Here is a 25,445-nt window from a genome sequence, read left to right on the forward strand (position 1 = left end):
CTATTCTGAATCCATACTGGTGGCTATTCTTTTCAGATGGAAAACTAAGAAACAGGCTCTTATAACCTAATATGTTGATGTGTGCAAACCGGATGCAATAATTGCTTCAATAGGAGATGCAAACAATTTGCAATATGTTCAACAAAAATGTGTACCTCGCTTACAAGGACAAACTCATCTTTATTGTCAATAAATGTAGCATCATGAGGCTTGGCAATAAAGGACATAATTCATGACTACAAAATAAAAGGTTGCATCATAAAAATGACACCATCACTAAAGCATAAAAATGACACCATCACTAAAGTCCTAGGTATACCAATAAATAATTCATATGTTAATTATTCATTTGCCAACATCAGAAAAGCATATCCTGTATCCCTTCTAATTCTAAATGTCATGTGTAGTCACTCCAAAGAGATCCTTATACCAGTTTATACCTCATCAGTCTGACCCATTACTGAATATAGTAGTGTGTTTTGTAGACTTTGAATAAACCACCAGAAAAAAAAGTGTAAAAGTGAAATGATCCCTTTATAGAAATTAATTTAAAAACAATGATTCACCTAGAAAAACTTCAGGAATTGTCCTTGTGTTTTTGTTACAGGTTACTCACAGGTGAACTCTCCCTGATCTAAAAGACATTGTCAACACGTTCAGTGCTCTGCTTAGGTAACCGACATCATATGTAGACGTCTAACACTAAAAATAAATAATTATAACAAAGAAAATGGACCGATCTAGTCCTAAAGTATGCAAGCAACTGCATTATGTAGACTATGAAGAGTTCTCTTTTATCTGAGTCTTTCAATTTTGTTAAATGTTTTAAATCTTTTTTTACTAAAAAGAAAACCCCACAATTAATGCATCAGCTCATACATAACAGCAAAATATGTGTTAATAAATTTTTTGCACCCGACAACTCATATCAACAGTGAAAGTATAACTGCATGTGTAAGTCAAATTCTGTCTAATGAACAGCCAGCCACCTGCCTGGTGAATAAACTGTGAAAGACTCAGTAATGTGTGAATCGGCTAACAGTAATTCTTGATTCAAACGGTCCTTATATTGATACAGAGGTAAACCGGTATAACCCTTTACACTCCATCCTTTCGCCATCATCACAGTTGTGTCCTACTCCAATCTACTTGTCTTTATCCACTGGCTTCATTCCCTCCCCCCCTCACTGGTGCACCTCATCTTCCAACCTGTTCTCTATAAGATTCTTAATGTGTCGCATCCTAGTTTTGCTCTTAAGTATTTAATAATAATATTCACACCTTTGAGGACCAATTTGGTCTGTCTTGCACCAAATAAATTATGTAGTAAGACAATGATTGACTAATATGTTTACTTAGGATTGTTAGGATGCTGATGAATGAATTGGCATGTACTTGGAGTGTGTCTGCGACTGTGCTAATAGATATACTTACATGTTTAAACAGGGTTGTCTGGGCCAGACACTACAGACCATTTGCTGCATAGTACAAGGATGTGATGGAGCTGTTTTATTAGGTAACGTAAGTCTTTACCTTACCGCAGCAGAGTTAAACACCCAGTGGTGTGGACATTGGCTCTAGGCCATTGTCACTGCTGATGCAACACCCTGGACCCATGAATAAAAATGGGAAAAGGGGTTGTGGATGGGTGGATGAATGGAAGAATGAGTTCTTCATGTCATAACTTAAAAGATAAGGTGACTAGACATTTATGTGCATATCATCTACTAGAAGAAACTCAAAGATTTTTTTTTTTTTTTTACTGTCAAGCAGCAGAGAAATTATTTGAAGACAGATTTGGGAAGTAGGACTTGGCTTGATTAATGAGGCTGGCTTTCAGTTCAGTTTAAAGAAGTTAAGGTCTTCTGTACCTGAGTTCAGCTTGGATGTATCCTCATGTATGAGGACCTAAGGAAATGAATACCAGCCAAATGACAGTCATTCATTTTAAGATTTTGGGTCTGTTGACCTCCGCGGCATGATTGCCATAATCTGTAAGGGAGTTTTGTAGATGATCATATGTCACTCTTCTGATTGACTTGGGGTGCAGGTAAAGTGCTGCATGAACGAGGAAGGGCAAAATTAATCATCTTTGCTTAACAGGGGATTAACTTGCCTTTGACAGAGTGACATAATGAAGCTCACAGTACTCTGACATAGAAATGAAACTCTATGTACCTGTCAGGCTTAAAGCCTTGTCACTTTGTAGCAAAGGAATTTGAAGACAGCTGTGAATGACACTTTGGCTTTCTCAGTGAGGTAGTCTTTCAATTTACTGTAAATACGTTCGAGCCTCCAGTAAACCTGAGTTCAGCTAGAAGTTGGATTCCCATGGATTCTTACGCTGTTTTCCAATAAACTTTAACAGTTGTAACATACAGCTGCTGTTGTTTATTTTAATTTCTTGTTGTATTAGTTGCTCAGTGCACAATCATCTAAGATTTATCCTATATGTGTCTAGTTATTTGATCTGCAACCTTCTTTCAGAAATCATTTATTCTTCTCTAGCAGGCTTACATTCTCCAATGATTACACCTGTACTCTCCAAGACAGTTCCTTCTAGCTGTGTAGGCTCCTACATATGCTACATATAAACAACCCTAACTAGTTTGATTATGTTCTCTTACAATGCAGTTCTTCATTTTTCTTAGTGTTAGAGAAAAGTTTTAAATGTGTGCAGTCAGGAAAACTCTTTTTTTTATTTCTGGAAGACAATTTTAGCAACCCAGCACTGTTGCTGAACCAATCAGACAACAATGGAAGAGCACATTTTAGTACGAAGTCTTTTTGTACTCCCTCCTCCAGGGATAATATTAATTAAGTTTGGTTCAGTGTGTGGGTTTTTTCAGTGATACTTAGTCCTACACTACTGGTGCAACAACAAACACAGTGTGGATGAATTAACACCATTTGCTATCATGGCAGTAACTAGGAAGAAGGAAGAACCACATAAAGTGGAACTAACAGTTTATGCAGTGCATCCTTCCCTGTAAGCTAGGAACAATATGTACAACAATATAAATAGTGCTGACTACACTTCATTATGGGTGTCACATAAAACATAATTCATAGATATGTCATATAAACCCTATATGACATTTATGTAGCATATATATATAGCAAGTATCAGCCCTTGCTATTGTAATTGCTCACATAATCTTTTTATATTCTAGGTGGTGTGAAATGTTTCCCAAGACTAGAAGCTCTATAGTTTTGACTGTACAAAATAGTCAAAACTGATTAAGAATACAAATATCAACACTACAGTATCACTATTAGGAAGCTCAGAAGTGTCACAGACTCAAACAATGTCTCATTCAGAATCTTCTTGCAGATCATTCACATTTTGTGTTTGTTTATTTTTGTCAAATGATTGTTGATGCAGACTCCTCAAGCCAGGTAGTCTCAGTAGCATTTGACTCTGAGATGAGTCCTGTTTTGCAGAATATTGCCTATTGCAACATAGCAGTTTGACTATGTAGGATCATATCAGATATTTATTGTAACAAATTCTTGTTGCTCTGACTGTTTGTCATTTGGGATTTATACACTCATAATTTCTCCTGGAAGAAGAGTAGTCAGTTTTAGCAGTCTTGCCGTAATAACACTCATGCTTTCACTGAGCACTTTGCCAAGTTGATTTAGCATGTGGCATACAAGCTGACTGTACCAACAATGACAAAATCTCTCTATTATTCTTCCCACCAACAGCTGTAAAGATAGTAATTTACTGGGTTGAAGAGGAGATTTACTAGAACTGACAAAGCCAAATAGTGTGTTTTGAGCTGGTAGCACATGTTCTAAGAAGGTTCTTAATCTGTATGAATCTTTCTTCCTACTCAGCTGACTGAGGAATTACTGGACTGGTTGTGTTAGTCTTGAATTGCCGTTCCTGCGAAAAGATATGAAATGCTTGACCTGCCTGTTGTGAAATATTTTCAGAAATAAGGACATCTGGAATCACATGACATTAAAAACTACTGTATGAAATGCATTGACTAAATGAATCTTAATGAGTATGAGTAACTATCAACACAAAGAAGATTAATGGCAGTATTTAAACAAAAACAAATCAGCAGCTACTATGCTCCATGAGGCTATCTGGTATTTCATGTAGAAACGTTTCTTCTTTAGCAGAATGGGGGTGGGTACTTTGACACATCACAGGCTGTCCATTTTACCTGATGGCTGTTGCACAGACCTGGCATTTGTCTTTTCTGAGGAAGGTTACTGTGTCACAGACCATTTAGTAGTTTTTCCAGTCTCTTGCCATGCTGTTATCTGGATTTGCTCCACACTAATGCATCATCAGTGATGTTAACAACACCTTCAGTATGTCAATAATTTGTGACATAGCTCTCTAAAACACCTTTGTTGCTGATGAAAATTCAGATGGCATGCTTGAGCATCTGTATCTACCAAGTACAACATTAAACTTATTCATCTTTTAAATCTATGGATCAAATATTATTGCAGGAAACATTAGTTAGTAACATGCACCATGGAGGCTACTTTCTCATCTGTCTATAATAGGTAGTGTTCCCTCAGAATAGAATTGCCCAGGTCTTGTGATTCAATCGGTATTGTCTGGTTTAATGTTTATCATGCTGTTCTCTCATGGATTTAGTTCACTTTACTTTGCAGTTATGCCTATTTGCTTCACTCTTCTCAACTATTTTTCAATATGTGATCTCAGTGCTACAAGGAAACATGGAAAACTGGTGGAATTTCTGGATTTATTTTTATATTGAACTAAAATGCAGCAAAATCCTGAAAAAATAATAGGGTTCAAAATTATGAAATGAAAATTAGGCTTCATATTTTTGCTTGTCATAGGATTTTTGGAGTCACTGTGCCCTTGCCCTGTTTTTTGCTTTATTTGCTTAATAAAGTGTGCTGCATAAATGTGCAAGTTATCTATTTCAGAAATCAATGAATTGTTGCTTTTGTGAATCCACAAATTACTTCCAGCATGAATGTGCCCATTGACTTCTAATTATGGAACATAAAGGCAGTCTTGCCTGGCTTACAGGGTTCCTCAGACCCAGCCCTGATGGGTCTTCTGCATGTACACAAAACAAACAGCACCAAAAACAGTAGGTCCAGGGAGCTGAACTTCGCTTGTGACATAAACAGAATGTGCTGCAGAGACAGATATATGTCCCAAAGGATCCCTGGACTATGGAATAGGCTCCCCATCCATGTAAAACAGAGTTCATTCTTGACCCTATCAACTGAAACTTGATAATTGGATGGGTAATCATAAATTTACCCCTGGTCTGGCCCCATATCCTTTATGGACACAGGGCTTCAATAAGAAAAGTATTATCCTAACTAATACTGCCTCTCCAAATCCTTAGTAACCTGCCTACTAGCATGGCCCTCCCTCTGTAGATGCTGATAATACTTGGGACCCAAATGGTTTGGCGTGTGCAGCTAGGCTTGTAAGGGCCTTAATGGTTGTTAGCCTTATAACAACCTATGAACTTCAGCCATCCTCTACCTTAGCCCTTAATGTAATGCTAACCCATAAACAGTCACACACATACACACCAATGCCAAAAGTTTTGGAAATCCAAATATTTCAGCATTAAAGTAAAAAAGAAACCACTTACATTCTGTAACCAAACTTCCACTTTCTGACATTACACACACTTGACCGAACCTACACTTGGCCTAATCCCCACCGATGCATGAACAGAGTAACAGTGATCCGGCAGTGCATGCCTCTGAACTGCTTCACTGGTGCAAAACACAAAACTAAGTAGTACCTATTAACAGCAGGCTATATAAAATGTAAAATAGTAACTTGGTAGAAAGATATTTGCCTTACAGCTCCATGATATGTAGGTCAGTCTTGACTTCTGCTCACTGTCTGAGGAGAATTTGTATGTCCTCCTCAGTCTCTGTGGGTTTTTCTGGGCACTTGTTTCCCCCCAGAAACATCATGACTGGCTACACTGAATAGACCATATATTTTCTATTATGTATTTAACCTTGACCTTGTTTTTACATTCATTTGTCATTCAGACTTCCCTTAACTCCCAGTCTCATTCAGTCCAACTTGTATATTATCAAAACAAGTCCACTGTAACATCCGCAAACCACTTTTCTTCCACATTTGAATTTACTGTTCGCTTTCTTCAATGTTATAATTCTTGCACAGCTCTCATTCCTGTTTTGTTAGCTTATTGGCTTTTGTGGCCTACACTTCCTCTTAGCTGCATATGGGGGGAAATTGCCTTGCTTAAAGGTGCAGGTGGCCTGCAAAAAGAGAGACTGTAAAAATCATAATTTAAAGGTGCTAATCAATATTTTGTAGACTATAAATTCCTTATTTCCTCATAAAATGCTACTCACTATGAACCATTCCTTATGTGTAGTAGTTCCACTGAGTTGGCTAATGACAAGCTGGAAGTTTAAAGTCCGAAATTTAGAAGCAAAACTAAAACAAGACATTGTTGACTGGTAGAGAGTGCGGTGGATCTAAGATGATATGCAGAACTCATCTGTTGCCATTAAACAGCCCACCCTTGGAATTCTTGTAAAAAATCCTTATTTTTTATTTCTAACTCTAGACGAGATTGATTGATACAGTTTTATCTTTCTTGATAATTATATAAGAAGGTAGCATTAATCGAGCTGCAATGTTTTAAACTTGACAGTGCAAATCTGATTTAGTTGACTGAAAGGTATAAGATATGGTTGTGAGATTGTGAATGTACTTAAATGCGTGTTTTTACACACCATTGCTCTGCTGGATTTTGCCATTCCAAATATGTCTTCAGTAATACATGGGATTCAAAAATAAATATTCTTAGATCAACTGAGTCAGTAAAATTGTTCTTTTGCAGATTTGTGTAGTGTGATATTCATTTTATTTGCTTCTAAGCACTTGTGTGCGCGGGATGTTCGTTTTGTGTTGCTTCTGTGTCGAGTTAAAACAAATGCAATTATGCATCCCTGAATCTTGAACAAATTTATATTACATCCCACACTGACTAATCTTGCGTATTTAACTTCTCATGGACTTGAAATATTACAGCACTTCTGTATTCTCAAGAGCCGATGTGTTACTCATGCTTTGATCTCTTCTCTTGATAATCTTAGTTCATTTTCAGTCGGCATTTAGCTGATGTGCCGTGGTGTGTTGTGAATTATTGTCGCCATTTAGTTTGCTTTGAAACTGAAGTCTGAAGATTAAAAGCAGCACATCATTTTTTTTTCTGAATGAGATGACTTTTTATAGATGGTATCTGGAATGCTATCTGTAATAGCATTTGCATGAGTGCTAACTTCTGTTGCATTGCAATTTCTGGAGTGTCAGAATTAGTATCCACTTTAGGAGATGCAGCCTTGTTTATTTTGCTAGTCATTGTAGCTAGACCTTTACTATCATTCCTATTTTTCTTATTTCTCCCAGTGATAATATGCTGTATTGTCATAGCAGAAAAATCTTGCAGGTTTTGTATTTTTAACACTATAGGTTCACTTTATAATTGAATAACACTTATGATTCCGTGCCTTTTCCCCAGACATCATTATACCTTATATGTGTAAAGTACTCAGCTTCACCCTCCAGCCTCACACTTGACCTTAAGGCATCATTAAGGCACATCTTGCCTTTTGTTATTCTTGAGGAACATACTGTTACCAAGTGCATTTTATATGTAAAATGACAATGCTGGGTAAATTTGTTTTGTTCAAGTTGAGGAAAATTTATCTGTTGAGGGACAATTTTAAATCAAAGAAATCTACTGTGTTTCCTTAATAAGTTGGAGAAATTACATTTTTCTCTGTTTTTCTAATTGTTTTGGTATCTTAACACAATATTTAGTTTAGTAAAAGCATAGTGTGATAAAGACTGAAAACTGTACAGGTTAGACAGTGTCAAAAATCACATAATATTTTTATAGAGCTTAATTTTTTAGCTTTCTGAAAAACATTTGCATACTGTAATAGTTATAAAGTCCATGTATTAAAAATCACAACATTTAGCACAATCTGAAATGACAAACCACAATTAATGGTATCCCCCACTAAGCACATATATGAGAAGGCCTGATCAAAGCTTGTGTTAGGTAAGTATTGCTGATTTGAAATCAAATGTTCTTGTCAACATTGCACTTTGCTGTTACAATCTGAAGCAACTTTACCTGCTGCTGCAGTATTTCCTCTCATCTATGCTACTGATTTGTTTCAATGTTTTTAATTCCCACTGAGAAGATTTATGAAATGGTGACAGGAATATAAAGCATCATTTGTTCCTTGTTTAAGTGTTCTTTATATTATTTACTTAATCTATGCACATTGTAGTTGAATGTTAGTGTACACTTCAGTACCTTACTGTTTTTTCAAATGCAGTACTGGTACCTTTCAGCAGTGTACACATTAACAGAAATGTTGTCATACATGAAATTCAGTGAAAGCCGTGGTATTTATTTTATTCATTTGCTTTTGTTTACTGGGAAAGTCCAGGTGGGCTGTTTACATCCTCCCTTTTCAGTAGATGCTCAGGGAGAAAAGTTCCTAACGTGCAATAAAAATGATTTGTACAAATGCAGAAGCTTAGAAATATATATAAGGAAAAATTATACAAGTACAACTATATCATCAGAAGTGTATAGAGACTGAAAAGTACAATTCAAAGTTAAGATCATGTTAGTAATCAATTCCAGTAAGTGCAAGTTGATTACAAAGGATGAAAATAAGCTGTAGATAAGTTTTTTTTAAGAAATGCTAGTGCATATGAGGTAAAATTAATTTTGCTCTGTATACTTAGGCAAGCCAGCACGTAAAAATCTACTGCCAATCATTAGTGGACCGGAGTTCCGCTGTGGCAACCCCTAACCGGGAAAAGCCGAAAGACACAAACAAATACTTAGACATGGTGTAGAGTTATACTGTTTAAGGAGAGAGGGAGAATAGATACGAAAAAGAAAGGAAAAAGGTGAACTAGCAGGTTATAGTAGTAAGTAACCGTAGTAAATGCTGTGGGCAGATGGTATAATGAGATATTAAAGGGGAATGAAGTAAGAAAATATAGTGGCTAGATAAAGTATGAAGGTACAGTGCTATAACGCTGTGTATGTTGAGGAAAAAGGAGAACAGTGGAAGAGGAGAGATTTTGTGATCAGTAAGTTTTCTAAAAGACTTTAGTTGTTTCGGAAGGTAAATGAAAGTGAAACTTCTGGCTGGAGGATAAGCATGAGCACAGCCGTGAGTTTATTATCGTTTCATCTGAGTTCTGAAAGAATGAGGTTGTCAGTGTGTCTTAGCATTATAGGAATAGCGCTGCAAAGTTTGGCAACATGGTTGGAGTACAAAGAATCTCCAGGAGAGCCGTTTGATTTTGATGTGGCACGGAGGAACTTCTCGCTTGAGTGTAGGGTATGATTTGTTTGGTGAAGCCAGTTGTTAGATCTATAGATGAGATGTGACTGCTTGAGAGAAGGTAAGGTGGTTTGACAGTTCTGTAAATTCCAGTTATTTTAGAGATGGACAGAAGTGAGCTATCTGTGGATAATTAGGGGCAAATGTAGCTGTTTTATTGTTGCAGTCTCTAGTTTGTTTAGTTGTAAGATTTCTAAGTTGGTAAAGAGAGTGGGGAGCAGATAGGAAGAGGTAATAATTTTTCAAGCTGTGGGTGAAAGGTATGTTTTAACTCAATATAAGCTTCTACCTTTTTGATGATTTTTTTTATTAATTGCATGTTTTATGTGAAGGTCAGACTTAAGCTGATCTTTCATTAGAATGCTAAGAAGTTTGGCTTGAGGCGCTATTTCTTTGGTGATGCTGTTGGCTGATGCTCTGCTAAAAGAAAATTGTATGTGAGAAAGGTGTTTTGGAGCGAATAGACTTAATTTACTTTTATTGTGATTCAAAAGGAGTTTGGAGTTATTTAATTAACAAGATTCCTGAGTTTGTTGTGGTAGGTCAACTATGTGTAGGGATGAGCAGATGAGGGTGGAGTCATCCACATATTGCACATTAGAGCCATGCTTGCTATACTTATGAAGGTCATTAATGAAAATATTAAATAGCAGTTGGTCAAGTATTGATCCTTGATGGACTCTGACAGGGACTGGTATAAATGAAGAGAAATTATACAATGACTGGCCATTAATATTCAAAAACGAACACGCTGATTGGCCAGCCCAACCAGAGTGCCTATTGTAAATCCGAGAATATACGAACGGGAAAAGGTCTGGTCGCCCGGACTTTTTCCCATTAGTATATTTCGTATTTTTTTTTTTTTTTTTTACTTTTCTTTCTTTCTTTTTTGCACAAAAAAACAAAAACAGAAGACCTGAAATGAACAAGGGAGACAGGGCAAACAAAAATAAGAGGATAATCGGGTAACTAAACTAACTTACCTGATTATCCTTTTATTTTGTCGGTCCTGGCTCTCCCAAACATAAATAAGTCTTCCGATTTCTTCTTTTTTACTTTCAATTAAAAAAAAAAGCAGCAGAGATCTTCCTTTCTCCCTTGTTACCTCTGCACAGCATTGCGTATGCATGGGAACACAAGTCCCATACGCATGCGCAGTACATCAGAAAAAGTCCCAGGATACCAGAAAAATGCAGAAGGGCTGCACAGAGGCATTATACAAAGACACTATTTAAGAAAAGTAAGTATTGTTTTCTTAAATAATGTCATTATATAATAGCAATAACCAACTCTGTGGTTGTGTTATATTGAAATTTACCCACGATTGGCTTTATTTAATCACTTGTGCTTCGCCATCGTGATTAAACAACACCAAACATGGGTAAATCTTCAATATACCACACCGACATTGTCAGTTATTGCTTAATTAGATTGCGGTTTTACTGCCTGCATTCTATTAGTTAATTAGCTGTGGAACCAGTAGAGTGATAAACTGCTGAAGCTACATGAGGAGAGACATTGTAGTAGCTTTTGAAATGATAAAGTATCAAAAGCATTAGAGAGGTCGAGAAAGGCTGAGGAGACAAGATTGCCTTCATTTCTATTGTGATTAATAATGAAACATAATACTGCTATGGTAGAGACGTGCTATGTTGGTGAAAGGAAGAGGTTTTCAATGAGATGGTTGAGAAGTTGAGAATGAAGGGCGTGGCCAAGATGGCAAGCAGTTAGCAGCACAGGAATTTTGCTCTACTTCTCCTATACATTTTTGACAGGATTAAATTGTCATTTTCATCAAAAATCATTCAAATAAGCTGGAGTGTCATGTTGGAAACTTCTTGGGACATTTTGGTTGGAAAAATAATTTACATTTCAAATATATTCCTGTCAAAACTTCAAGATAAAGATTTACCAAAGGAAGATGAACCACTCTAAAGTAGTTTCACAAGAAAATTAAATGAAGAAAGAGTTGCAGTCTATTTTTTGTAGTATATAAGACCTATCCCTAAAACTAGATAAACTGGACTCCAAAGTTGACAAAAATAAAAGAAGATTGTACAAAGCAGATTGAAATAATCAAGGAAGTAGTGAAGCAAGAGAAATTCCAGATATCGGAGTTGGAGCCTAGGCGGCCAATTGTTAGCAGCAGATCTTTTGAGCTCCAAATAACTATACTATAATACAGGAAAATACTTATTTTATTCCAACAAAAACAAAATAATATCAACAATCTTCTAAACTACTTATTCCCCAATTTTGAAGTGGATTCATCATAATTTTCCTGTCAAAATATCCTGGAGATCACGTCACTTGTGTGGAAATGAATAACTCAAAGAATTCCCACTCTGAGTCTTCACTGAAAAAGGAAATTCAACTGACGTCTGCAACTCTTCATGAACTGTCTCTAAAAAATGGATAGATTTACTGACAACTTAGAAAATCTCAAAGAAAATTGCCATAAACAAACCGATGTCCTTAAAGATATACTACAGCAACATCGAGCTAAGTTAGTGGACATTGAAACTTCACTTACTGATATTGATGGAAGACTCAAGGAAGAAGAGAGCCAGTGTGAATTTCTCTTACAGAAAAACAATTGGTTAATCAATAAAATAGATGACCAAGAGAATAGCGAAAGGAGAACTAACAAGAATTTTTAGTATCCCTGTCAGAAGGTGAGGACATTATATTATTCTTAAACTCCTGGCACTCGAACATCTACATTTATGGTAAGTGTACACAACTGTACTTTTCTCTGTGCTGTCATGTTTGGGATTGCTGACACATTATGATGTCATGTAGTAGAGAGCATGTGTGGCTCTTAAATCCACAAGTTCTTCTGTGCCAGTGTCATAGTTTGAGTTTCAGTCCTGACACTAGTTGTGGAAAACGTCTTGCGTCTGCTCCCTAACTCACCTCCCCCATCAAAGTGTTTGTATGACTTCCAGATGTCAAGCTTGGGATTAAACTGTCATTGTCTCTACTGCATGAGAGATGAGAACAAAGGGAAGCACTACTGTAAGTGCCAGACATTCAACCCAGACATCTAAAAATACCAAACAGAGGAGCTCTTTGCTTACTTCAGAGAGTGGCTATGGCTGAGAATACCTAGTAAAGAATTAAGCAGTGGGACGTTCCCTTGTATAAATCCAGATGTTTGTCCAGGCACCTTTGAAGTGCTAAAGAAATGGAAAAACAATATTAGTAACACCCTTCTGGAGGTAAATCTGTCCATGAGAACAAACTCCAGGTTCCCATGCTATACAACCTTACTGTATAATTGTTGAATTCAAGTTTATTTTATTTTATTTATTTATATTTTAATAACTGGGATGTCTCGCTAGTTGTGACATAGATTTAGAGGAGAAAAGTGCTTAAACCTACCTAGTAAACATTAAGATAATAAATGCAAGGATAACATTTATGCAACAAGGAGGCTTCCATTTACTGTTCCTTCAGCTCCATAAAGACCATGCCTTTTACAAGCTCTCAGCTGAGTGGAGTGAGATCTTCCTAGGGATCCTGGAGCAGATTTCTTTATGATCTTCTTTGTCTAGCATAAGACATAGCGATCACAGCATCTGACCTCCTTGCTGCCTGACAAGGATTTTAAATATATGGGCTTAGATCCCGCAAGTACTTGTTTCACTTGTCCATGTTTCAGTCCCTTTCAACTGGATCATGATCTGGAAAAACTTTCAGCCTTTCCTGAGATTGGATCAAGTGTCTGATTCTGACTGTAATGTGGCTTGCTGTAACTATGTGAGTGGGCATTAGGTTGTGGCTGTACAGAATTTCATGGCTAAGGCTCTCCTAATGTAATGAGATACTCCAGTAAGTGATAACCAAGACTTGCATCTTGGGAGAGATCATCTTCAACCAGACGTTATTAGTTGCTCTCCAGAAGGGAAAATGTGCCCTTTTAACTGTTGAAGGCCATTTATGAAGAATTCAAGTATTCTGTCATTTCAAGAGCTGTGCAAACCCTTGATTAGAAGAAGCCTCTTTATATGCTGAGGAGGAATTTTCTGAATAAAATACCTCTAACCCCCTCACCCAGGACACCCAGGAGAATTACCCCTACCAGTACTCCAGTAACAATCATGGTGGTATTGTAGGGCTATGGGGGAGGGGGGGTTCAATCTTTGTAAGTTTGCTAGCTTGCTTTAGAATGGGGGACCATTACAGCTGTGATCCTGATATCACAGATGGCCATGTGTTACAGTTCTTTGACTCTCCCACCGAAAGTACCCTTCTCAGGGACCAAGTCATCTCCAAGAGCTATTAAGATGAGCTCAAACTTCACTGCTAAAAGGGAAACAGAATTTTTCTGTCATAATGAAGCCAAGGAATTTGCTCCAACCTCTTGTTAGTTCCAGAGAGGATGAAAGACTTCTGCCTTACCCAAGACAGACTTCACTGATTTCAAAAAGCATATTTAATATATCAAATTCTCTATAGTAAATCTCCAGGAGGTCATGCCCCAACTGCTGCAGTGAAATTTGATGGAGTTTCTGCAGATGACAGATGCCTTTTGGCCCATATGCCTGAGACCTGTGCAGGAATTCCCTTCATTTCCCTATAGATAGCCACCTCTTTCAACACAAAGAGTTGCCATTTGGTCTGTTCTTCTAGTATGTTTACAAATTAGCTAGTAATAGTGGCAGGAAGACACTGTAAGACTGTGTTTTGATGCCCTTTTTGAAGAACTTGTTTGAATCCCTGGAGTGGATGGTGTCATGGCTACAATTTCTGAGAGTCACAATAAATGTCCTGGTACCATCTCTGATGATTGCCTTCAGTATCATGGAATCAGATACTATCTATTGTTGGATATTTCTGCAGATAGTACTCAAGAGATTGTGTCCCTGACAGTTTTGGTGAGGTTTCAGTAGAGGTTTTAAGTGCAAACCTTTCTATGCATTCAGATTCCTCGATGCATATTTCATGGACCTGAGGATGCCATGATGCAGGGGACTGTGAAGTGTCAATTACACAGTCACTGCATGCTTATGGATCTTTTTCTGCTGCCAGGCTTTACAGTGCTGGACTATTCCCACCTTTCTCAGTCATTTTCCCTTTCTACAACTCAACCCGTCACATTTCTGATTACTGCCTTAGTGATGAAGCCCTCCCAGAGAGTGGGCTCTGAGTAGTCAGTTTCAGTGTCATTACAAGTAGTACACTTGCTTTTGGTGCAAAACACTGTGGGTCCTCTTCCCACATTAAGTAGATCGATTGCTGATGCTGAGCTGGTTGTAGGTCAGGTGGATGTAAAAGATCCCACAACACCTATTGGAAAGAGTAGGGTATGTTTCCTGATGGCCTGGCCTAAATTCCCCTTGTAATATATATGCCACCTTGGGTATCCCCTGAAAAGAGGCCACTAGCACAGTTGGGACTAACTAGGTCAACAAAGGATAAATAAAATAAAAATAAAGTAAATAAATATATTAGACAGTTAGAAATGCACTCATTCCTTCTGGCTAGTGTGATGTTGGAGTGATCTGGCCTTTGGAGTAAAAGTTGCTCTTGCAGCCTTCCTTATTCAGTCTGACATATGAGTTTAATAACTGTATAGAGAGGTGATGCAGGTTTTACACTGGGCCATAGTCAGACAGCGCAATCAGCATGTTGCATCCCTGGAGATGTACATATGCTGGCAGGTTCAGTCAGCTGCTTCAGCATTCCTTTCCTGAAGCTTGTAGATTGGGCAGCTTTCTCTGGCCTATATCTCCAGGAGTAGGTCACCGCACAGAATAATCTGTTTACCTTTGGGAGCATGATATCCTCCTTTTTTTCTTGCTTGGTGCAAGAGGGCAGGGCATAGATAGTGATGGGTGCATTATCCATCCAGTAAAACGAACGATACTTGTATGCTTTCCCCAATTCTGTGCTTTACAGCAAAATGCTAGGAAACAATGTCCTGGTAAATTCTCAACTTCCTTTGGGGGCTGGAAAAGCTGCAATTTCATTCTGAAGTACCCACTTTATCCTGTTCAGGGGATCTAGAACCTATCCCAAATTCGGCGCAAGACATATTTTCAGTCCTGGATGGGGCATTGGTCTGTCTTGATATATATGCATGCATACACACTGCAGTCATACTTGCAGGTAGTTAAGAGGATTAGGATTGCCTGTTCAGCAAATGTCATGCCTTTGGAATGTGGGACAGAGCCCAAAACACACAATGAAATCCACATGGACTCAAGGAGGACATGCAGATTCTGTACCAGATACACTGTAGACAAAAGTTTTGAGGCTGTAGCACTAATTGTCTCAACATTCTGCCAGCCTGTTTGTTTTTCTTGTGATTGCTAAATTATATACTGTCTACTGTTTTTGCAAAAAGAAATTATAAGTGGACAGATCACATTTCTGTACGGCTTATAGGTTCAGGATGTATTTTCCTTTATTTGAAACTGTAACTCTGTAATCATGATTTCATTTCCTTTGATTAAGATTATGCCTCTAAAGCAACTATAAAGATAAAATATGAAATATGGTGCACAGACCTTTTTAAAATGCGTGTGTATACAGCTTATTTCATGTAAACCGTGTGTACTTTTCAGGTAACCTTTGTGATTTCAGCTGACATTTATGAGACATTTTTGTATTTTTCTTTTCTGTCCCCATCAGCTTCATCTTATAGCCTATTAATTTGTCTTTTCCTATGCAGTCTAGCATCCCACTGTAATCGCATGGGGTTAATCTTTTGGTGCTTACATTTATTGGACTAAACGTGGCAGACAACCACCAAGTAGCTGGTGATGACTTTTCATTTATACAGATTCCCCTAGGCTGTTTCTACTTTTAAACCTGCAGTTTATGCAAAGACTGATCATTGGTAGCTTGTGAGGCAGTACATTTTGCTCATAGGCCTTCACTCCAAAATGACCTGCTGCAGGCAACCCTGTTCTTTCTCTTTGTGGCAGGAAAGCTGGGTATTGGACGACCAGTCCACTCCTGACTATGCAGGAGTCCTGCAGATGCTCAGTCTATTATTTGAGTTCTGATTACTTACATTACAGTCAAGACTACAGCCAGTAACAGGCTACCCATCTATGTCAAGCAAAGTTCTTCATTAGCACTCTTTAAGAAAAATCTTGATGGGTGGATGGGAAATAGGAAATACACCCCGGGGATCACTTCTGTGTCTCTGCTAGACAGTAGCACAGGAAAATAACTTTCTTGGGTGGCGTAAGCCAGGGAACCTTATTGGCTAGGCTTACGTAGGCCCTTGGACCAATAGCTTAGTACCTACCTATGAACCTATAAGTCATTGAAACATCCTTTACTTTTCTAGAATTTCATGTACAACTCTGAATGGAACTGAGTGAGAGATAATATTTCCTTGTGCTGTATTAGTATATGTTGCTGTTTATTGGAATGCAGAAGTACATGGTCATTGAATCAAACAGAACCATCAACTGCTAAACCTGTCTGTGGAAGTCAATCAGTTTGAGAAAAAGTGCCTTAGAGACTGGTATCTGCAAAGCATAAGGGGAAGCTAAAAAGGCAGACAGCTCTCCAACGCCACTGACAGTGTACTTTGCAGAATATAGTAATAGTAGTAGGTGGTTCCTGATAACGTTTGGATGTGCTAGGGGTCTTCTACCACATTTGTTATTTATTTTTCTTGCTGAGAAGCTTTGCCTAAGACCTACAGAGGACCATGACCTTTTGCCAGTGATTCTGTTATTTCTTGGTAGTGTTTATAATTTCTTTATGCTTCTCAGCAAATATTTTTTTTGTCTTGTTGATTTCTCCGAGTGCATTTCCACTGTAGACTGCAGATTTGTACTTAGCTGTGTTGATTCTCTGCTATTGATTGTTGCTTTGTTAAGGAATGCTGTTTTCAGTTAAACAGTGCTCCTTCATTTGCTGTAATCCAAGCACTTCACTTCATTTAGGTTGGCTCACTGAGATCAGAGGTCTTTGTTTTCAGAATGCAGCATTGAGTCTTTGCAGGCTGATGCATCTCACACCAAAGTTATTTAGTTCTGCAAGTCTGAGACCTTAATTACCATTATATCATTGAAAAGAAGCTTGTAGTAAAAATATTTTCTATGAAATTCTGATTCACTGACCCCATTAGTTCAATCTGGATTGACTTTGCTATATTCTTATAACCTAGGTGGTCCTTCCACATACTTAATTATCACTTTTTCAGAAAACAACATGAATGTTAGTATTTCAGACCTGATAGTGTATTTTATATGTTACTACCATCAATTTCTACCTTGAGGTTTGTGAAATACACACACACACACACACTTGCATATACATATGCATACATATATATATATATATATATATATATATATATATATATATATATATATATATATATATATATATATATATACATACATACATACATACACAAAACTTGTAGTCCTTCTCCAAACTACAGCCCCATGCCTGAACCAGGCCTCTCATGTCAGAAAGCTGTATGGTATCTTTTCCCTAAATGTATCAGTGCTTCCTACGTTATTTGTAATATTGCATATTTTGAGATGTGGTCGATGACTGATTTCAAATATAAAGTAACGAATATGGCTAACATGTCATAAACAGAATGCTAGTCTTCCTTACATTTAAAAGACAGACAAGCAAGAAAAACAGTAATTATAGAGATTTTTCCTGACTGAAGTTATGTGATTTATTTTTTGCCGGATAAACATTATGAATGTGGGTTTTATGTCTGCTCTGGAAGACACAGACACTTTGTTATAGAAAGCTTTCATCCCTTGCAGGAAAAGAAATGCATATATGCCCAGTAGTTATTAAAATACAGTACAAAATTAACATGTTTTGTTGCACTCTGTGCGGGCTGTCCATAGATAAATTCATTCTTTCTAGCTGTGGACTAAGCACACACACACACACACACACACACACACACACACACACACACACACACACACACACTCCCTCTCTCTCTCTCTCTCTCTGTCTCTCTCACACACACACACCATATATATATATATATATATATATATATATATATATATATATGTCTGTGTCTATGTGTGTGTATATATATATATATATATATATATATATATATATATGTATATCTACTTTTTTGTTTTTTGTTTTGTTTTTTGTGAAAGATGTGAACAGGAACTCAAACATGCAGTAAGATCCATATCTTTCTTTGCATTTACTGCAGTATGCAGGTTACTTGTGGAACTTGTGTTTAAATATTGGTACAACTTGGATGTGTCGATCAGTCACACATTCAGTGATTTAAGCTTACAGGCAATGACTGTATTATGTAGTATATGCATGTTTTATGATAGTTTCTTTCCACTTAAACTTGTTACATTGTTATAAATAGAATGCCTTGCTTACCTCTGCTTAAACAACAGCTTAACATATTCTGGTCCTGCAAATGCTCATCAACAGGTTAAGACTTTGTGCATACGGCATGATAGTCTCCAAATACTCTCCTTAAACAGAATACTCTCAACCTCTGACTGAAATGACAAAAAATAATTCTGCCTGTACAATCCACTAAGCTGCATGTGGGCTTTCTCTTTAGTAACTACTACCTCTGTAAAATCTTAGACTGTGTAGATGTATAACTGTATCTGTAAATACTGTATGTGTATAAATGTAAATAGAAATGTAACTATGTATTTAACTGGAACTAAGTATAATGCAATGTAAAAAAATAGAGCTTTTCTCTCTGGGCCTCTGCTGAAATTTGGTATTACCTAGTCAGACTGGTATACAAAGGTAAATAAATAACTAAATTAAAACTTGTTGGGATTGTTTGATATTTTCAGTCCTATGTCTTTATAGTTAGCTCTAAACTAATTCCATGAGTCTTGTTATTCTGATGCAGGGGTCAGCAGTATCTGTATACAGTGGGATTTTGGTGTGTTCTTGGAAGACTACATTCTGCTAAATTATACAATGACGCCCTCCCCATTAATATTTCAAAACGTGCACGCTGATTGGTCAGCGTGCACATTGTAAATCAGAGTTATAGTAATGGAAAAAGGTCCGGTCGCCCGGACTTTTTCCATTAGTATAACTCTTTTTTTTTTTTTTTTTTTTTTACAGCAACGGAGAACGCAAGATCTCTGTTGCTTATTACAACCTGTTTCGCCATGTTAAGCAAGTTTAACATAGTGAGACAGCTTTTAAAAAAAGCAACGGAACATTTCTGTTGCTTTTTTTAAAGTTGTCTCACTATGTTAAACCCATTTAACATGGCGAGACACTTTAAAAAGCAACAGAGATCTTGCTTTCTCCATTGCTTTTTTCAAAACTGTCTCGCTATGTTAAATGGGTTTAACCTAGCGAGACAGCTTTAATAAAAGCAACAGAGATTCTCCGTTGCTTTTTTTAAAGCTGTCTCACTATGTTAAACCCATTTAACATAGTAAGACAGGCTGTAAAAAAGCAACAGAGATCTTGCTTTCTCTGTTGCTTTTGACCACAGCTCTGATGTACTGCGTAGGCATACGCATGCGCAGTACATCAGAACTGCCGCAGAATACCCAGACAGCTGCGGATGGGCAGCAAGGAGGCATTATACAATGCCATTATTTAAGAAAAGTAATTATTTTTTTTCTTAAATAATGTTATTGTATAATAGCAATAACCCACGCCTGGGTGTGGGTAATGTTGGATTTACCCATGGTTGACTTTGTTTGGCCACTCGGGCTTCGCCCTCGTGACCAAACCACACCAACCGTGGGTAAATCCAGCATTACCACACCCAGGCGTGGGTTATTGCTATAACACACCTTGGGCAGTGTTCCTTCAGTCTTACAAGAACTTTGTCAGTGGAAGCAAGTTTGTTTTTTTTTGCTGCATAATTGAGCTGCACTCTTCAAACAGCTGTACCTTACTTTACTTGAAGCAATTTTTGAACACTTGTTTTTATTAGGTATCCTTGCTTTCTATCTGTGGTGCTAGCTAGAATCTGTCATTGACAAATTATTTTATTTTTTTACAGGATATTTTATGTCTCTCATGATTCCCAAGACTTAAAAATCTTCAGCTACATAGCCAGGGATGGCACCAGTAATGTCTTCAGATGCAATGTCTTCAAATCAAAGAAAAAGGTAAATAAATGTTTCTGCTATTGATAGTTCTGTGAAAGAAGAGTGTAGACTCTTGTCTTATCTGGACATTTTGCAATAGAAATATGAGTCTTTCCTTTGGTGTATGAATAATGCATTACTGCAAAATTTATTTTTTTTGCTTAAATATTTTTTTATTGAAATTAAAAAAAACATGTATAAGCAAAGGCCTTAATACAATCTAAATTCAACCAAGTATAGCTATATACAATATGTATATTGCAACATTTCTTTGCTGTAGGTTTGGTCTCTGCTCATCTACTTCTATACTGTTGACAGTATTTATGCTGGCAACAAATAAGAGGCTGTCTAGGATTAAGTGCCCATTTCTTCCTTGTTATATGAATGAGCACCACACTGCATTGCTGATTTTCCTGCTGTATATCCCGTTTTACTGTTCTGCTTTCCACAATGTTGGTCAGGCACTTTTGTGCTGCCACTCATATTTTGTTTAATTTTTTTTTTTTTTTTTCCTTATCTTGCATATCTTTGTGTCATTTTAATGCTCAGCTGTTAAAAACAGTTTCTGAACATTCAAAGAGTAACCTAGTAATACTGGAAATAAACTGTTAAGGATTAAATGCCAAGTGTTGTCTGAAACCTTGAAGAGGTTTTGTAGTACTAAATATGCTGTGACTTGAGTATGACTGCCTGAGTAATGCTCACACAGCTCAGACTAGCTCGATTAATGCCAGCTTAGTGATGATCAGTGATTGTGTATACAGAAGGGAATCAGTGATTGTATATTTGTACAGATGGGAATCTGTGATTGTAGATGCGTATAGATGGGAATCAGTGACTGTATATGTGTACAGATGTGAATCAGCGATTGCATATGTGTGTGTAGAGATGGGAATCGATGATTGTAGGTGTGTACAGATGGGAATCAGTGATTGTGTGTGCGCAGATGGGACTCTGTGACTGTATGTGCGTGCACAGATGGGACTCTGTGATTGTATGTGTGTGCACAGATGGGAATCTGTAATTGCATGTGCATGCACAGATGGGAATCTGTGACTGTATGTGCATGCACAGATGGGAATCTGTGACTGTATGTGCATGCACAGATGGGAATTTGTGACTGTATGTGCATGCACAGATGGGAATCTGTGATTGTATGTGCATGCACAGATGGGAATCTGTGATTGTATGTGCATGCACAGATGGGAATCTGTGATTATAGATGTGTGCACAGATAGGAATCTGTAATTGTATGTGTGTGCATAGATGGGAGTCAGTGATTGTGTGTTGCGCGTGTGTGTGTGTTTATAAATGGTAGTCTGTGATTGCTGTGTATGAGGGGATGATGGTCATTGACTGTGTGTAGATGGTAAAAAGTAATTGTATTTTTTGAACAGATGGTAATTTGTGATGTGTGCACGGGTGTAAAAATGGCAACCATTTATTACATGTGTGTGTGTGCATGTGTGTGTGTGTGTGTGTGTGTATATATATATATATATATATATATATATATATATATATATATATATATATAAAATAGTGTTTGCAGGTGTCTTTGCAGGTAGTAATTGGTGATTGCATGTGCGCACAAATGACAGTGACTGCATGTATACAGATGGTAATAAGTGATTGCAGATTTGTACAAATAATCAGAAATTATACATGTGTACAGATAGTCAGTAATTGTAAATATTTACAGATGATTGAGCATACATTTGTACAGGTAGTCAGCAATTGTACATGTAAACATGATCAGTCCGTGTGTAGAGATAGCAATCAGCAATTGTACATGTGTGCAGATAGTAATCAGTAATTGTACATGTGTACAGACAGTAATCATTATGTGCGGTGGTACAGTGGTACCGTTGTTGCCTCACAGCAAGAGGTTCTCCCGTTCGATTCCCGGCTGAAGTGCGGGGAGTGCCTTCTGTGTGGCGTCTGCATGTCCTCACCGCGGTTGGATGGGCATTCCAAAGACATGCGTAAATGGGCATGCCTTTGTTGAAGGTTGGACGTCGAGCTGGCACCTTGGCGTTTGTGAAAATCTACTGCCAGTCATTTGCGGACCAGAGTTCCGCTGTGGCGACCCCTAACCGGGAAAAGCCAAAAGACAAATAACAACAACAACAACAGATAGTAATCCTCAATTGTACATATGTACAGATGGTAGTACATATGTACAGATGGTAATCAGTGACTGTACATGTATACAGACAGTAATCCATACTTATACACGTGTACAGATGATAATCAGTTGATGTATGTTTGTACAGATGGTAATCTATAATTATACATGTGTACAGCTAGTAATCTGTAATTGTACATGTGTACAGATAGTAATCACCAATTGTATGTGTACAGATAGTAATCAGTAATTGTACATATGTACAGATAGTAATCAGTAATTGTACGTGTGTACAGATCATCAGTTGTATGTTTGTACAGATAGTAATCTATAATTATACATGTGTACAGATTGCAGTCAGCTATTGTACATGTGTACAGGTAGCAATCAGTAATTATACATGTATACAGATAGTAATCTGGAATTATACATGTGTACAGATAGTAATCAGGAATAGTAATCAGGAATTGTACACGTGTACAGATAGTAATCAGGAATTGTACACGTGTACAGATGATAATAAGTAATTGCACATTTGTACAGATAATCAGTAATTCTACATGTGTACAGATAGTGATCAGTAATTGTACACATGTACAGCCAGTAATTCTACATGTGTACAGATAGCGATTAGTAATTGTACACATGTACAGATGATGATCAGTGAGTGGATGTTGGTACAGGTGATAATCAGTAATTATACATGTGTACAAATAGTAATCCGTTGTTATGCATGTGTCCAGAAGGTAATGAGTGACTGCAAATCTGTACAGGTAGTAATCGGTAATTATACATGTATGCAAATAGTAATCAGTAATTATACATGTGTACAGACTGTAATCAGTAACTGTACATGTGTAAAGATGATAATAAGTGATTTCACATTTGTACAGATAGTAATCAGTAATTGTACTTGTGTGCAGATAGTAATCAGTAATTGTACTTGTGTACAGATAGTAATTAGGGCAGTAATTGTACGTGTGTACAGATGATAATCAGTGATTGCATGTTTGTACAGATAGTAATCAGTAATTGTACATTTTTTCAGCTAGTAATCAGTAATTGCATATGTGTACAGGTAATAAACTGTTATTACACAAGTGTGCAGATAATAAAATGTAATTGTGCATGTGTGCATATGATAATAAGGAATTCCACGTCTGTACAGACAGTAGTCAGTAACTGTACATATGCACAGATGATAATCAATGATTTTACATGTGTATTATGCATGTGTACAGATAGTAATCAATAATTGTACATGTGTACTGGTAGTAATCTGTAATTGCACATCTTTACATATGGTAATAAGTGATTCACATTTGTAAAGATAGCAGTCCGTAATTGAACATGTCTGTAGATAATAAGTGATTTCACATTTGTACAGTTGGTAATCAGTAACTGTACTTGTGTACAGATAGTAATAAGTAATTGCGTGTTTGCATAATGGTAAACAGTAGTTATACATGTGTACAGATGGTAATAAGTGATTACACATTTGTACAGACCGTAATCAATAACTATACATGTGTAATGATATAGTAATAAGTAATTGTACAAGTATACAGATAGACATCAGTGATTATACATGTGTACAGTTGATGATCAGTGATTGCATGTTTGTACAGATGGTAATCCGTGATTATGTATTTGTACAGATGCTGGTCACTGACTGCATGTGTGGAGATGATAGTAGTTGTGTGTTTGTATACAGATGTAAACACTGATTGTGCGTGTACTGATAATAGTCATTGATTGATTTTGTGTACAGATGATAATCAGTGATTCTATATGAGTACAGATAGTAATCAATGATTTTTGTGCATGTCTAACGATGAGAGTTAGTGATTATATATGTGTACATATGGTAAGCAGTGATCGTATGTGTGCATAGGTGGTAATCAATGATTATGAGTGTGCAAAGATGATAGTGATCATAGATGTGTGTATATATGATATTTGTTCTGTATGTGTGTACAGATGGTAGTGTGTGTGTGTGTGTGTGTACAGATGGTAATCCGTGATTGTTCATTTATGTAAATAGTAATCAGTAATTGTACATGTGTACAGATGATTAGTGATTATGTGTAGTGATACTGATTGTATGTGTACAGATGATAATTGGTGATTGTATGTGTGCAAGGATAATCTGTGATCGTGTGTTTACAAGTGGTAGTTGGTGACTGTATGTCTGTGAACAGTTGGAAATCAATGATTGCATGTATAGTTGGAAATCAATGATTGCATGTGTAGAGACGATAGTCAAAAAATGTGTGATTATCAGTGATTTGTGTGCAAATGTTAATCGCTGATTTTGTGTGTGCTCATGTGTGTATTTGCACATGGTAATCCGTGGTTGGTGTGTTTACAGATGGTAGTCAGTGACTACATATGCAGAGATTGTGATCAGTGACTGTATGTACAATTTGTAGTCAGTGATAGTTATATGTGATTCTGCATGTGTACAAATGATAATCAGTGAATGTACTTGTATGTAGATGTAATAAGCTGTATATATGCACAGATAATAATCCGTGATTGTATGTATTTACAGGTGATAGTAGGTGTGTGTGTGTGTTTGTGTGTGTATGTGTATGTATTTGTCTGCACATGCACAAAGATGGAAATTGGTGATTGTACATTTGTACAAATAGTAATCTGTAATTGTTCCTACATACAGATTGTAATCAGTGGTTGTCCATGGGTAAACAAGATCTGTGATTATATTTGTGTAGTAAACATAGTTGGGAATTGTATGTGTGGTTAGAGAAGGTAATCAATGATTGTAAGCATGTATACAGATGGTAATCAGTAATTATGCACATGTATAGATAATGATTAGTGACCATATATTTCTA

At 36.9% G+C, this 25,445-nt stretch overlaps 1 protein-coding gene across 1 annotated transcript in view; it reads left to right on the forward strand.

Annotated features, from left to right (window-relative positions):
- The window catches only part of LOC122813522 (carboxyl-terminal PDZ ligand of neuronal nitric oxide synthase protein-like), a 2,813,298-nt gene that overhangs the window by 1,812,729 nt on the left and 975,124 nt on the right, over positions 1–25,445 (forward strand). The window contains exon 5 of the mRNA XM_044085881.1: positions 20,372–20,480. Within this exon, the coding sequence (XP_043941816.1) occupies positions 20,372–20,480 (109 nt within the window). The remainder of the gene's footprint in view (positions 1–20,371; positions 20,481–25,445) is intronic.

This window comes from Protopterus annectens, chromosome 10.part0, assembly GCF_019279795.1.
Source record: "Protopterus annectens isolate FY-2018-M chromosome 10.part0, PAN1.0, whole genome shotgun sequence".
NCBI lineage: Eukaryota > Metazoa > Chordata > Ceratodontiformes > Protopteridae > Protopterus > Protopterus annectens.